The 13,483-nt window shown below is 34.7% G+C and overlaps 1 protein-coding gene across 3 annotated transcripts in view; it reads left to right on the forward strand.

Annotated features, from left to right (window-relative positions):
- ERCC6 (ERCC excision repair 6, chromatin remodeling factor) overlaps positions 1-13,483 on the forward strand; it is a 46,446-nt gene that overhangs the window by 18,861 nt on the left and 14,102 nt on the right. For all 3 annotated transcript variants that reach the window (XM_050339205.1, XM_050339210.1, XM_050339197.1), the window contains 4 exons: positions 749-907; positions 5,124-5,259; positions 11,845-12,015; positions 12,457-12,633. In XM_050339205.1, coding sequence (XP_050195162.1) covers positions 749-907; positions 5,124-5,259; positions 11,845-12,015; positions 12,457-12,633 — 643 coding nt within the window. The remainder of the gene's footprint in view (positions 1-748; positions 908-5,123; positions 5,260-11,844; positions 12,016-12,456; positions 12,634-13,483) is intronic.

The following is a 13,483-nucleotide window of genomic DNA, read 5'->3' on the forward strand; positions in this document are numbered from 1 at the left end:
ATAAAAAAGCATGTTCTCCAGTGATTCTTTTCTCCAGTATCTTATCTCCAGCCTTTTCAGCTCACCATTGTAAATCTTGCTTTCCAGTCTTCTTATTTTAACTGAAATATATTTTACATTGTTGCTTGTACAATTTCCAGTGAAGGACTGGGAGTATAAACTGCTCTGATGCTCTCACATAATGTTCTGCTGCATCCCATTCACTGCAATAGTTTCTATGGTTTTGCCATGGGTTTTTTCTTCATTGAAAGAGACTTAATGTTTGTTAGTCAATAAACTTATGTAAAAAAAGGGCAGGCTTTGGCAGATGTGATCAGTTTTTGCACTTGAGTATGAAGTCTGCACCACATAGAAGACAACCTTTTCCTTGAGTTCAAGGTATATGTTCCAGATAAGATAATTTACTAGACCCTTACATGTCATCTTTTCTGAGAAGATAATGCTTTGTAAGAGTAACTTTCCAAGTTGCTTTTAGCACTTAAAATATATATGAAATAAAATACCCTCTAATTACCATGACTATCGGTTTAATTAGAAATGTTTTAGTGTTGCATAAAGAATGAAAGTCACATGTAATGTCTGAGCCATCAAAAATGTATGACCTAGTAAATACAGCACTCATGTAAAACACACATCCAGCATGTTACTGTAACTAGTATAAGAACCTTGCCAAATGATTAATTAATGAGTACTTTCTGTTATGATCTGTATTATCAGACATTTGCCATTTTCTTTTTCCTTGTTTTAGGTACCAACAGACAGGTGTTAGGTGGCTCTGGGAATTGCACTGCCAGCAGGCAGGAGGAATTCTGGGAGATGAGATGGGATTGGGCAAGACCATCCAGATAATTGCCTTCTTGGCAGGTCTGAGCTACAGCAATATGAGGACTCGTGGTTCAAATTACAGGCAAGTGCTCCTCTGCAGACTGTCAGTCTGTGGAGCTCAATTAATATTTCATCAGATGTATTGCTGGTGGAGGAGGGTCCTGTGAATTATTAATGACATTTCAATTACAATATTCCTTTAATTCTTTTAGTGGGGGACATCAAAGGAAAAATTTTACGAGACAATGGAGCTGTAGGGCAGGAAAAATTAAACATGTAACACTTTTAATGAATTCCAGGCATTGATGCTTCATTTTGCAGATGAGCCGCACTAGATATTTTGGGTCAATACAGTGTCTAAGGTTACCTTCCACAAATGGATTGTTTACAAACTCAATTACATTAATATCAATAGTTTACACAATATGGAATTTTAAATTAGATGTAATACCTTTAGTTCCATTTATTAAATTTTACATTAAAATATTTGTTCTGGCAAGCCACCAGGTAAATGCTTTACAGGAAGTAACAAGCTGATCTGCAAAGAAAGTTAGGGTTTCTGGTGGGCAGGGAATTACCCATGTCAAAAAAAGTAGCAGTAAAAAAAGTAATAGTAAAACCAGTAACTTATACAGAGGAATTTCCATCTGCTTTTTTTTTCAATTGTTGTTGTTGTTGCTTTTCAAAACATATGTTATTGTGACCGGCTTTTCTTACAAGATATTTTAGGTTTTTTGTTACTGAACAATGCTTTAAAATTTCTTCTTCATAGGTGAAATTACCAGCAAGAAATTTGCTTGTGTCCTTGGATTTGCAAATACACGCATCAATAATACTTGATTTTTCTGCTTCTGTTGACCTGTTTACGTGATGTAAATAGCTACATGCAATTTAGCAACTGTCATAGGACTGTACTAAACAAAAATAATTATCTTTACATAGAGGTACGTTTAAATTATGTACAGCATGCACGTGAATTGTAAAATAATGCTTTAAAGAGAAAATATTCCTTTCTTTTTTCCAGTTACTTCTTACAGTAGCCTTTATGTAAAAACGGTTAAAACCAGGTCCTTCATCCCTCAGGCCAGTTGATTTACTTCTATATGGCTGCCTGGTTAAGGATGCTATTGTACAGATCATTTTTTGGAGTTAAATTACCTACCCTACTTGGGGAACACTGAGTTGATGGAAATCCTTTAGGGACATCTCTTGACACTTACATAGTGTGAAACTACAATAAAACTTTAAAAAGGCCAAAATCTATTTGCACACCTAAGTTGCTGTGTTCTTTCTCCATGTATGATAATTTGTTGAGTCTTATTTTTTGGCTGGTGCATGTAATTAAGTCCATCATGATAGTGATTCCATGGAAGGAAGCAAGGTTTAATTTATTGGTGAAACTTCCTCTGATTTTGCTTGTGTGCTGTAAGGCAAAGGGTCTAAACAACTTGATCTTTCATAGTCCTGTATTTTCCTCATCTGGAGTAAGAGGACAGTAATACTGGTTGACTAGTTTCTATCTGAAAGATGTACTGTGGTAAGCAGGAGACCTTCTGATCAGCCTGGCTGTGAAGCTGGCATTGGGGTGAACACAGCTGTGTTGTCAGTGTGTCTAATTCTATTTTTTTTTTTATTTTGAAGGAGCTTGAAGACTAGCTGGAGTAAGGAATTACTTGTTACATGAAGTAAAACTATTACAAAAATTAAAATACTGTCTCACTTTTAACAATTATTGATACATACAGCTGGGGAAAGCCAAATTGTGGTGTATCTGCAAAGGTGCTGCCATTCTGGTGTAAAGATACAAGGGAAGCAAGGTTTTTGGAGGGGAAAAGTTAGTTAGACCAGCTGAGATAGTAGGAACAAGCAACAGCTTTCAAACTAACTGTCCCTTCATAAGAAAAAAAAGAAAGCATTAGCAAACTTAAGTGACCCATCTCTAGCCTGTGTCTAGGTTGAAATCTTGTTGTTAAATAAAATACATTCTTTTATTTAACAAATATGTTACATTTGACTACAGATGTATTTATTTGAGAGATCAGACGGAAACTGACAGAAATTTTATACACTGATTATTTACTCATCTGTGCTCTTCAAGATAATCATAAACAACTCAATCTCTACTGTGAGTGGTAGAGATTAATTTCCATGGTGCCTGGGTAAATAAAACTCCATTGCCCCAGAAAATTGCTCTTGGTGCCCTGTTCTTTACTTTTCACTAGGGTTTTGTTACCATTTCAGTTGAAGGCATGATTTACCAGTCCTTGGCAACAGAGTTGGTTATAATGCAATGTTTTCCTCTGCTAATTTTTTGAGTACTTAAAGATTATAAATATAGTATGACTACAGCTTCCTTTTTCACGGTATTAAGTTGCAGGAATAGATCTTATTTTCAATTCCAATTTGCATCCAATTAAATAACAACAAATAAAGGATACTTGTTGTGAATTTGGGTTTAATAAACCAGGAACAACTGAAGAAAGAGATTTGGGTATATTGATCATATATTGATCATAAGCTATTACAATAATGCAGCTGTGAAAAAGGGACAAAATACATCATGACAATATAGTTGCAGTAGGAACAGGGCAGTATTCTTATCTTGGTACAAGGCACCAGTAAGACTTTTGGTTTTAATGTTTTTAGTGTTACCTTTGTTCAAGGAAAACAAATGTATATTGGATGGACAGCAGAGTAAATCTGTTGCAGTGATTAGGAGAGTGGAGGATGCCTCCTAAGTGTAGCAAGCAGAAGTATGTGAGCTCAGACTGGAGGAAGTTAGATGACTCTTTTATATAAATAAATAAAAGCTCTTAAGAGAATAATAAAATGTTGGCTAGTGGAAAGTGGTTAGAGCCAGACTAGACACAGAAGAGATTTCACACAGCTGAGTGGAGGGAGAGTGGATTTTCTGAAAATTGATCAAAGGAGGTGTGAACTCTTTATGTCAGATGAAGGGAGGAAAAAACTGGATAAACCCAGCATGTGAGCTTGTGTGATACAGACCAGGGGAATAAACAGAGGTATTTTGTTACAACCCATGAAGAGTGACAAAATAGTATGTTCTGGGAAAGTGGGCTTTTTTGCTATAGATATTTTTAAGAGCAGTAACAGAGGTTATGTGGTTTCGTGTCATAGTTGAAGCTATTTTTTGCATCTCTCAGTTCTTACTTCCCCTTGGATTGCTGGGAGTTTTTTAATTAGACTATGTAAGTTTGTGTTATAGTATTGTTTCATAAGCAACATCCAGGTAGTTATTCTGCATATGTATAAGCTTTTAACAAAGAATATTATTTCTTCATGACAGCAGTTTCTGAAGGCATTAAGATGTTTGGGTTTTTTTTAAAGCTGGGTATTAACGGTGTCTGAGAAATCATTCTTTATTGCTATCAGTGTGTGATCTTGAATGTATACTGTGATTTTTGCATTGTTTATTTATTACCACTAGAATAGTCCGTAGACAGACACAGATCAGTATGTGACAACTGTAGCTATTGCCTTTGTTTGCAAAGTCATTTTGTTCTGGTTTTTAAAGACCAAATGTATTTGAAAAGTAACTGCTAGTAACCACTACTTAGTATATTTCCTATGTAATTTTTGATATTTATATGTGGTGGTAATATTTCTTGTTTGGCTGTTGTGTGAGAGATTTTTCCCTTTTTAACTTTAAGAGTAGCTCTGAACTTAATATACAGAAAGACTTTGTTTCAAACTTCCTCAGGAACAATCATTTGATTATGAATAAGAAACTTATGAGACAGTTTGAGCTGAGCTCAGACCTCAACTTCTATGGATGATAGTCTGCTGCTTTAGAGTTCATGTCTTTTCTGTAAATTATGGTGATGATAGTACATTATATTACAAACATGAAGCAGAACACCTGTGTGTGAGTCCATTTGTGAGACTCTAGCTGCACATTCTGTGTAATAGAAGTAATAAAATAATTGCTTGTTAATGATTTCTTTTCTCTTACAGAAACAGCAGTCACTAAAACCTGATTTGTAATATCACAGGAGGAAGTTCCCTTATGCCTTATTGTTTGGAGCTTTTCTATTTCAGTTTATCTTGATAGATGCATCCATAAACTGTTCAATGGGTAGATTCTTCTAGCAGTACCTTCTTCATCTTCCTTTAAAAAACAGACTTCCAGGAAAACAAAGTGCCAATTAATTTCCATAGCTCTCATATTCCACTCTAAAGTGTGTCATTTTAATATGTATGTATTTTAATGAGCTACTTAATAAAAAGTATTTATTTCATATTAAAGGGTTTTTTTTCCTTCGAATGCTCTATTTTAGGTACCAGGGATTGGGTCCAACAGTGATTGTTTGTCCAGCCACTGTGTTGCATCAGTGGGTAAAAGAATTCCACACTTGGTGGCCTCCATTTAGAGTTGCTGTTCTCCATGAAACTGGTTCTTATACCAAGAGTAAGGTAATGGTTGACATACATTTTTAATTCCAGAGACTTTTTTTTTCTTGGCGCTAGCAAAAAAAAAAGTCCTCTATTTCTGAATGTTTCTGCGTAGGAAAGAGCTTGTGCCCTTTCTCTGAATGTTTTAAAAGAACAGAAAGTTCACTGTCTTGTATAAATTGATTAGTAAACTGGACAAAAAGGGTATGACATGGAATAGGTGCATATTATGCGTATTATGATTTAGACTTGTGTTGCCTGAATAAATGAAGCATAGCTTCAAAACCTGTAATCTCCCTTTTGAAGCTTCACATATGCTGAAAACCTACACGAATATTATAGCACCAGAGGTATCTTAGAGGGATGTCTCAGTGACTGATCTAAAATTGGCTGATAACATTGGCAGCCAATCTGGTGCTCACAATTCAGACTGTTATTTCATACTATTATTCTGAAAATCCTGTAATTGCTTGCAAAGAAAACCAAAATGGACTGGGAAGAGAGGATATGCCAAGGTAAAAAAAAACCAATAAAAAAATCAGTGAGCCTTTCACTTACCACATTGCTCAGAAGTCCTTTTGTAACACCTAAAGAAGTGTCACTAACTGAACAGATGTGCAAGGTATTGCCTGATATCAGTTTATGATAAACAGAACAGATGTCTTCCCTACTCTTCACTGTCAAGTGAAATACTTCCGTGGGCAAGTAAAGAAGTAGGAGACAGGCTCTTATGCTGATGCTTTCGTATCTTAGAAGGTGCAACACAAACTGCCTATTCATAAAAGCACATAATTTCACCAATGTTGAAAGATTTAGTATTTGCTAATATTTCAGGATTCCTGACAGTGTTATGGTAAAAATTACGTACATTAATCACACCTAAAACATCAACTTAAATTTTGTCAAATGAAACTTCAGCTATTGTCTCTTTCTGCTATGAAATACTGTCTTGCTTTATGAGACATCTGTCATTGCTTACTCTTTTTTTCCAAAAATCTTGTTCAATAGCTTTACAATTAATCTTTTTCTGTTCCTTAGAAATTACCTATCCCTCTTTCACAGGCCTGCAGAGAACAAGCTGTAATACTATATTTTACCACAAACAACCTGCTGACCAACCACTACAGAATAATGTAGTCCTCAAAATCTACTGTCTGATGTCCAGTTAATCTGGAGGACAATTATGTTCTTCCACTAGTTCAGATAATTCTAACCTCATCAGAGGCTGAAGTGACCTTTCTCACTCCAGTTCCCCAGTCCTCCCCTGGCAAGCTGGCTGTCCAACACAAAACTCTTCTGATTTACTTTGTGATAAACCATTGTACACTAACAGAATAACAGGTCAATTTTGGAGTTGTCAGATAATTATGAACAGGTCTGTGCAACACTGAGACCACAGGTGCACAGCAAGTTGGCTTTTGGCCACATAAAATTAATCTCAAAGAATAAACATATCTTCTTATGCAGTATAACCACTATTTTTAAATTTATTTCTTAAACGTAGGTAGGTTTATGCCTTATGCCATAAGGGCAGAATGGTCATGGGATTAGCATTATGAAGTTTATATATGCCAAAGTAGTTTCCTGTAATGCCACAGGTTATCATAAGATGGAATTGTCACAAGATCAAAGTATTCCTAGACAGAAGGTATACTGAAAAGAAATCCTAGCAGGAGTAAATCTTCTGTCCTGTATTTTGTGTGATGTATTTTCAGTGTACAAGTGTTATTTTTGCTAATAAATTAGTAGTAAACTTTTATTGCAGGTATAAGAGCAACTAGAATTGGAATTCCAAGTGTTTTCTTTTTTCTTACTTTAACTTGCTCTTCTCTGATTAAGAGGCATCTAGAAAAAAAATGTACATGAGCTTAAGACCATATCAGCAGTGACACTTCTCAAAGCATACTGTTGCAGCTCTTAGAAGATGAGGCATTAGATTCAGTTCTCTAAATCTGCCCTATTTAAAGTGCTTATAATTTTAAGTTGTTGAATATGCATTTGTGGGAGGACAATGGGAAGGTGAAGTCCTGAAAACGTGACTATACCTGCAGATGGAAAAATTTGAGCCACTCTGTCAAGTCCGTTAATTAACAAATAGCCCAAAATAAGCACACATGATTTAATTTAGGAAGACATGCAAGCATGTTATTGAGGTCAACACATTTTTAGGGCTTGAAAACACACTAAGTTAATTGAACAACAGGAAGCTATTAGCACATTAGAGTGTGCTATTCCTTTTTTGCCATGTACTGTAACTGCATCAATTACCTCAGAATACGTTTAATCAAGTGCAATTAAGCACCATATCATTTTAATGTTATTACAAGAAACTCAATAAATATTTAAAGAGAAATTTAAAAATGTTTTGCTGAATCCTGAAAATCCATTTAAGCACCTAAGGGAAAGTAAAAATTTAAGTTTTCCTTGTTTTGTTCCTGCAAGGTACCAAAGTTTGAAACTTCAGACGAGTCAGGCTATCCAACTTAAGAAACAGCCTAAGAACATGTATATGAAGAGAGTCGTGAAGAAAGTTAAAAAGACAGAAAGAGCACTGTTTGAAACAATGAAAACTAAGAAAGTAACACTGTCATGAAAGAAAATGAGATTAAGTCATGTCATCTGACAGTGACCAACTGAAGAGAAATTGCTCGTGCATGCAAAACATATTAAATATCGATCAATGACACACTCATGCACAGAAATGTAAGATGAGAATTCTCAAGTGCTAGTAGCATATATGTGGTGTTCCAGCAGTCTGGTCATAAACTCAGCATGGACTAGAGCACCAAGGAAGTCTCACACAAGAAACCTGTAAAGGGAGCTGACTCCTGAAGCTCCTGAAGGAGCTTCAAAAGGGACATTTGGATGAAATGTAAAACTTGCCCTTTGTTTTTATTACTAGTATTTGTGATCCCATAAGATCATTTGGTTCTTCTATGATGAAAAACGTGCTTTAGTTGGAAGCAGTAGGAAAAACCAGATTTACGTAATAGTCTTCCTTTGTGAAGTCAGCTTTCAGTTTGAACAAGGTATAGCATTTGTGGCTAAATATGTCCTGTGGTGCTGTCTTATGCTATTAAGTGCCTACTATGGTTCATGGTTAAATCTGATCTGTAAACACTGAGTGCTCTGAGATCTCTACGGATGAGAGAAAACGAAGAAGTAAATCTAATGTAGTGTATCACAAATACTGTTTTATTTATGATGTAGAACAGAAGGTGGGGAGAAGAAAGCTCTGCAAGAGTTGGAAAAGCATCCTTCTGTAAAAAGAGCTTGTCCTGTTGTTTCAAAGCTTCTATTGGCACATGAGCATTTGTAAATTGTAGAATATAAAAGGGAAAACGAACTTTGGTTATCATGTTTAACATAGCATGTATGGAAGGAGACTGTATTTTTTAAGTTCAAGGCTGAACTTCTAATTTCTTGATCTTTAGAACAGGTAACATTGAGTTTAACAGCTCTCTGTAGTGGTAATCACATACCATTTATAAAGCTGCAACTTGGCACTCCCTTGTCCTGGTCAAACGCAGGACACACAGCGCAGCCCTCAAAAGCAGTTGTCAGTTCATGACACTTGCAGCTGTGAAACCATCTACTTGAAGGTACCTACACACTGAAAACTGTAAAACCTTCTACTCTCACAGTAGAGTACATCATCTTCATGTAAACAAAATAAGCTTCAGAGGTTATGGTTATTGGCTCACTCCATATGACTGAATATGGAACCGTACAAAGGATCTGTTTCTGAGTTAAGGACCAAACTCAGATAAAGTTAGTATCATGCCCCAAGAAGCAGCATTCTTGATAAATATGTACTGAGTGCTTTAGCTCTTTTTATTGCAACTTTTACATTATTAAACATTGTAATGTGTTCTTTTGAAGCCTCTTCGTGGTGCCATTTAGATTGTTTTATTGGGGGCAGGGAAATAATAAAGAGGTTTTATATGTTGAATTTATGGATCTCTGGGCTTAATGGTTGGTTATGAGATAGTGATAAGTCTGCTGAAGAGTGCATTTTTGATTCACATGTGAAATATGCTTATGTGAGTAGATATTATCTCTAAATTCACACTTGCTCAAAGATATCTGAATGTTTAGTGAATTTTGTAGTTATCACTAGTCCATGTCTTTAATTTCAGTCTTAGTATATACATTTCTGTCTAAGAAAATTACCATTTTTAATGCCTAATACATAATAATTCAGAATTCAGGTCTTCAGGTCCTTTTTTCAAAGACTACTTTATCCAAAAAAAGATAAACATTACTTTTGTAAGTCAAAAAAAATTTCCTGTTTGTGTATGCTGAGAAACAAATTTGTAGCTACAGTGAGGTACCAACAGGAAAAAAGCATTTGCTTAAAGGTGTGTCCTTAGAATAAATCATAAATGTTTTGGCTTTAGGAAGTGGTGCTTGCCAAAAACCATCCAGTACATTGGTTGTGTCCCAGTCAAGGCAACACAATCAACTTATCACCCAAAGTTAGAAAATACTATCCTTGAATTTTAAAGGCCTGAAGTACTGTACTGAACAGAAATGTAAGTTCATAATTACTCAATCTACTTGCATGTTCCTCTATTCATTTGTATCATATAAAGGCAGAGTTCAGAATTTCAAAACTAGCTAGTGGCTGTGTTATTTTTTGGCATTAGTAGGATTTGTCTCTCTCTGAAGCAGAGTTTTTTTTGTTTTGGTTTGGTTTGGTTTAGTTTAGGAGTGCATGCCCTGAAATATTTCATTGAAGTGTATTGCTCAAGAAAAAATAAAATTAAATTAAACATGCTTTCATCTAACCAAACAAGAATTGTGAATTAAGTAATACATTATAAAATAGCATAAATTCTGAAAAGCCACACCCTCCAAAGAGTGTGTATCCAGTATTAAATCAGTTACCATATTTTAAAATATTTAAAATTACTGCAAGAGCTGCATCTAAAGTGAAGGCAACCTCTGAGAAAGTACCCAGTGCAGTAAAATGAGAATTAGTGTTGTAGCGTGAGTTGATAAAATTGTGTTCTATTTCTTCATTGTCAGCACAAATCCTTGTTTATTAAAAATTTAGCTTGAAGGAAACTTTAATTAATTACAGGTTCAGTAAATCCTGAGTAGGATTCTGCTGTGGTGTGTTTACAGTGACTGGCCTTCATGTGCCTGTGTTTCACTTCTGTTCTCTCTGCTACCTGACAGCGTGATTTATGGCTGTTGTTTTCTACTGGTCCACTGTTTGCCCTCTAGGAGGGATTGGTCTCTTGAGCCTCTATAATAACAGCAGCACTTTCACAAAACATCTTTTAATGACAAGAGCATAGCATTCTGTAAGTCAGGCTAATTGCAGACATAGCCTATTAATTGCAAAAATTAGGAGAGGTTACATATTTTACAAGCTTTTAATTTTAAATCACCCGAGATGATTTGTCGTAAGTGTTTGGGTAGAGAAGTCTACAATATTCTAGGATAGGCCATTGCTGAGACTCCAGAAAAGTTGCAGACTGTGGATAATATAGAATATTGTAAAATTAGGCTTTGGGTGTCCACAGCTGCCTAGAAATCCTACTCTCTCTGTAATGCAAATTGTATTGAAGATTGCATATTCTCTTGAGAATTGTGATATCAACGTTAAATAATGTGTTGTGGTTTTATCAGGAGATGATAATCGGAAAGTAGAAATTCTTGAAAAGTTAAGCTCATAAGAGCTTTAAATCTTGGGGTATGTGTAAACAACTGATTTTACAGTAAAAGATTGTGGACTTTTAACACCATCTCACTTTTTGAGATGGATTTTTCTCTTGTTTTTGTTGGTTTTGTTTGGGGTTTTGTTGTTGGGGTTTTTGCTTGTTTGTTTGTTTGGGGTTTTGTTTTCCTAAAGACACTTCAAGTAATAAGGATTTTGTCTTTCCTATAGCAAATTCAGTAGTGGTTCTACTTTCTTTTTTCTTTTACACTGAGTATGTTTCTTTCACCCAGAAATTGTTTCTCAGCCCATCCTCTTCTAGATTTATATGTGGAGGATAAATGCAATAGAGATGAGTCTTGAATGCTGTGAAAAGTGATATAGACTGTCTCTGCCCTACATAATTTGCAAATATAAAGGCTAGTAAAAACTTGGGGAAAGGTTATAGCTTAAAAGAGAAGCACAAAATTTGAAGATTGATAACAAATATATTAATCCTATTAATGAGAAAGGTTAGACAGAATTTAGAATTAACCAAATAGATTTTTTTTGTGATTGTTTTCCAGTTTTTTACTTGTTTAATTTTCCTCTAATGTTCTAGATTTTGCTTGTAGTACACAAAGCTAGGTTTGTGACATGAATATAGGAGAACTTGAAGAAATCCGTTGCGTTAATCGAATCCAGTGTTTGCTTTTTTAGAAATTGTCATAAAAAAATTAAAATAAAACCCACTGTTTCCTTCTAACCAGACTTCAGGTCAAATTCTGATACTGAATACTACAGTATACTGAATAACACAGTATTTAAGTGCTTATATATCTACTTTTACAAAACTTTATTTTATACATACCTTGGATAGCAGACCTGTATGTGTGTAGTTCAGTAGGTCTGAGATTTCTGTCTCACTGTTGTTGACAATGTGGATCTTTTGCTTTTAGGTGAAACTAATTCATGAAATTGCTTCATGCCATGGAATTCTTATTACATCTTATTCATACATTCGACTGATGCAGGACAACATCCACACGTATGATTGGCATTATGTGATTCTGGATGAGGGTCACAAAATCCGAAATCCAAATGCTGCAGTCACGCTTGCATGCAAGCAGGTACATTGTAAAAAATAAATTTGTGTTCTAGGGGGAGGTTCCAAAATCTAATAGCCTATTGTAAAAATATACTTTGATCAGTAGTAAAGAATAAAAGCATGAATCACAACAGTCTGTATTTGACTATTTAATTTACTTAGCATTTTTAATGAATTTACATGAGTAAATTTACAGAAGTATGGTAAAGAAAAAAAATCAGAAATTTTAAGTTGCATAGTAATTTACCATTGGGTATAAATGTCAGATTGCTGGTGTGACTTTTCTGCCAACAGTTTATGGACAGTATATTGCAGAAAGCTCTTCTATTCACAAATAGGAGGCCGTGTATTTTAACATGAGAATTCATTGATGGTGAAATTGAATATCCTCTGGGGCAGGAGACAGGTTACATCATGAACCATGAAAATAACTTTCTTTTGGTTTTGTGGTTTTTATTAATAGTTCCGCACGCCCCATCGACTCATCTTGTCTGGCTCCCCTATGCAAAATAACCTAAAGGAGCTCTGGTCCCTCTTTGACTTTATATTCCCAGGAAAACTGGGAACCCTACCTGTGTTCATGGAGCAGTTTTCTGTCCCAATAACCATGGGAGGATATTGCAATGCTTCTCCTGTACAGGTAAATGCATCAAAAATAGCACTTTGCTTGAAGGAAACTGGTATGTTGTTTCAAAACTGACATCTAAATGTGCTTCATGTTGTATGTTCTAGACACTACACTAACCCAAAAAACAGGTGTTTATTTGTTTTACTGCTACATGTACAAAAACAACTGTTCAACTAAATGAAACCATTTCATTTATACAGGGGTACAGCTTATACAAAGGGTTTTCTTGTCAAAAGCCCTGAAGTTTAAGTCATTAGAAGTATTCTTTGATATGAAGTAAAGATAAACAAAATGGGGTGGAAAGTGACTGATCTTGTATTTTGATGTACTTAAATAGAACTTTCCTGTTTGATATCAAGCTTTGTCAAATTATGCAATAAGAGGAATCCTTAAATCCAAACTGAAAACTATTTTAATTTTAAAAGGTAAAGTAGGTGTTGGAAATCTGAAAGTAGATAAACTAATTTTGAAAGCAAAAATTATTTGGAAAATGATTTTCAGTGAGTATGTCTATTAATCTTTGTAGTTGTGGTTCTCAGTATTGACTGAGAACATTTTTCAAATTAGATGATAAATTAATTGTTGGTATCATAATCTGCAGACGAAATTATATATAAATGCTAAGAAAGTTGTATCTTTTTGTATCCTCTTTGTAATGCACACGTGCATTTCTAAAGTTTCATTTTATTTTTAAGTACTTCCCTTGTCTAAACCTTAGTAATTTACTAAACTGGACTTTCAATTTGTTTTACATATTAATAATTTATTATATTATTTGTTTTGATGTAAGAGAAATTAAGGTATTTTTAGCTATTATGTACAGTTATTACCCATCTCACACACCCATTACCCATTTTAGAAC

The sequence above is a fragment of the Myiozetetes cayanensis genome, unplaced genomic scaffold (assembly GCF_022539395.1).
Source record: "Myiozetetes cayanensis isolate MyiCay16 unplaced genomic scaffold, myiCay2020 scf10, whole genome shotgun sequence".
In the NCBI taxonomy this organism is placed as follows: Eukaryota; Metazoa; Chordata; class Aves; order Passeriformes; family Tyrannidae; genus Myiozetetes; species Myiozetetes cayanensis.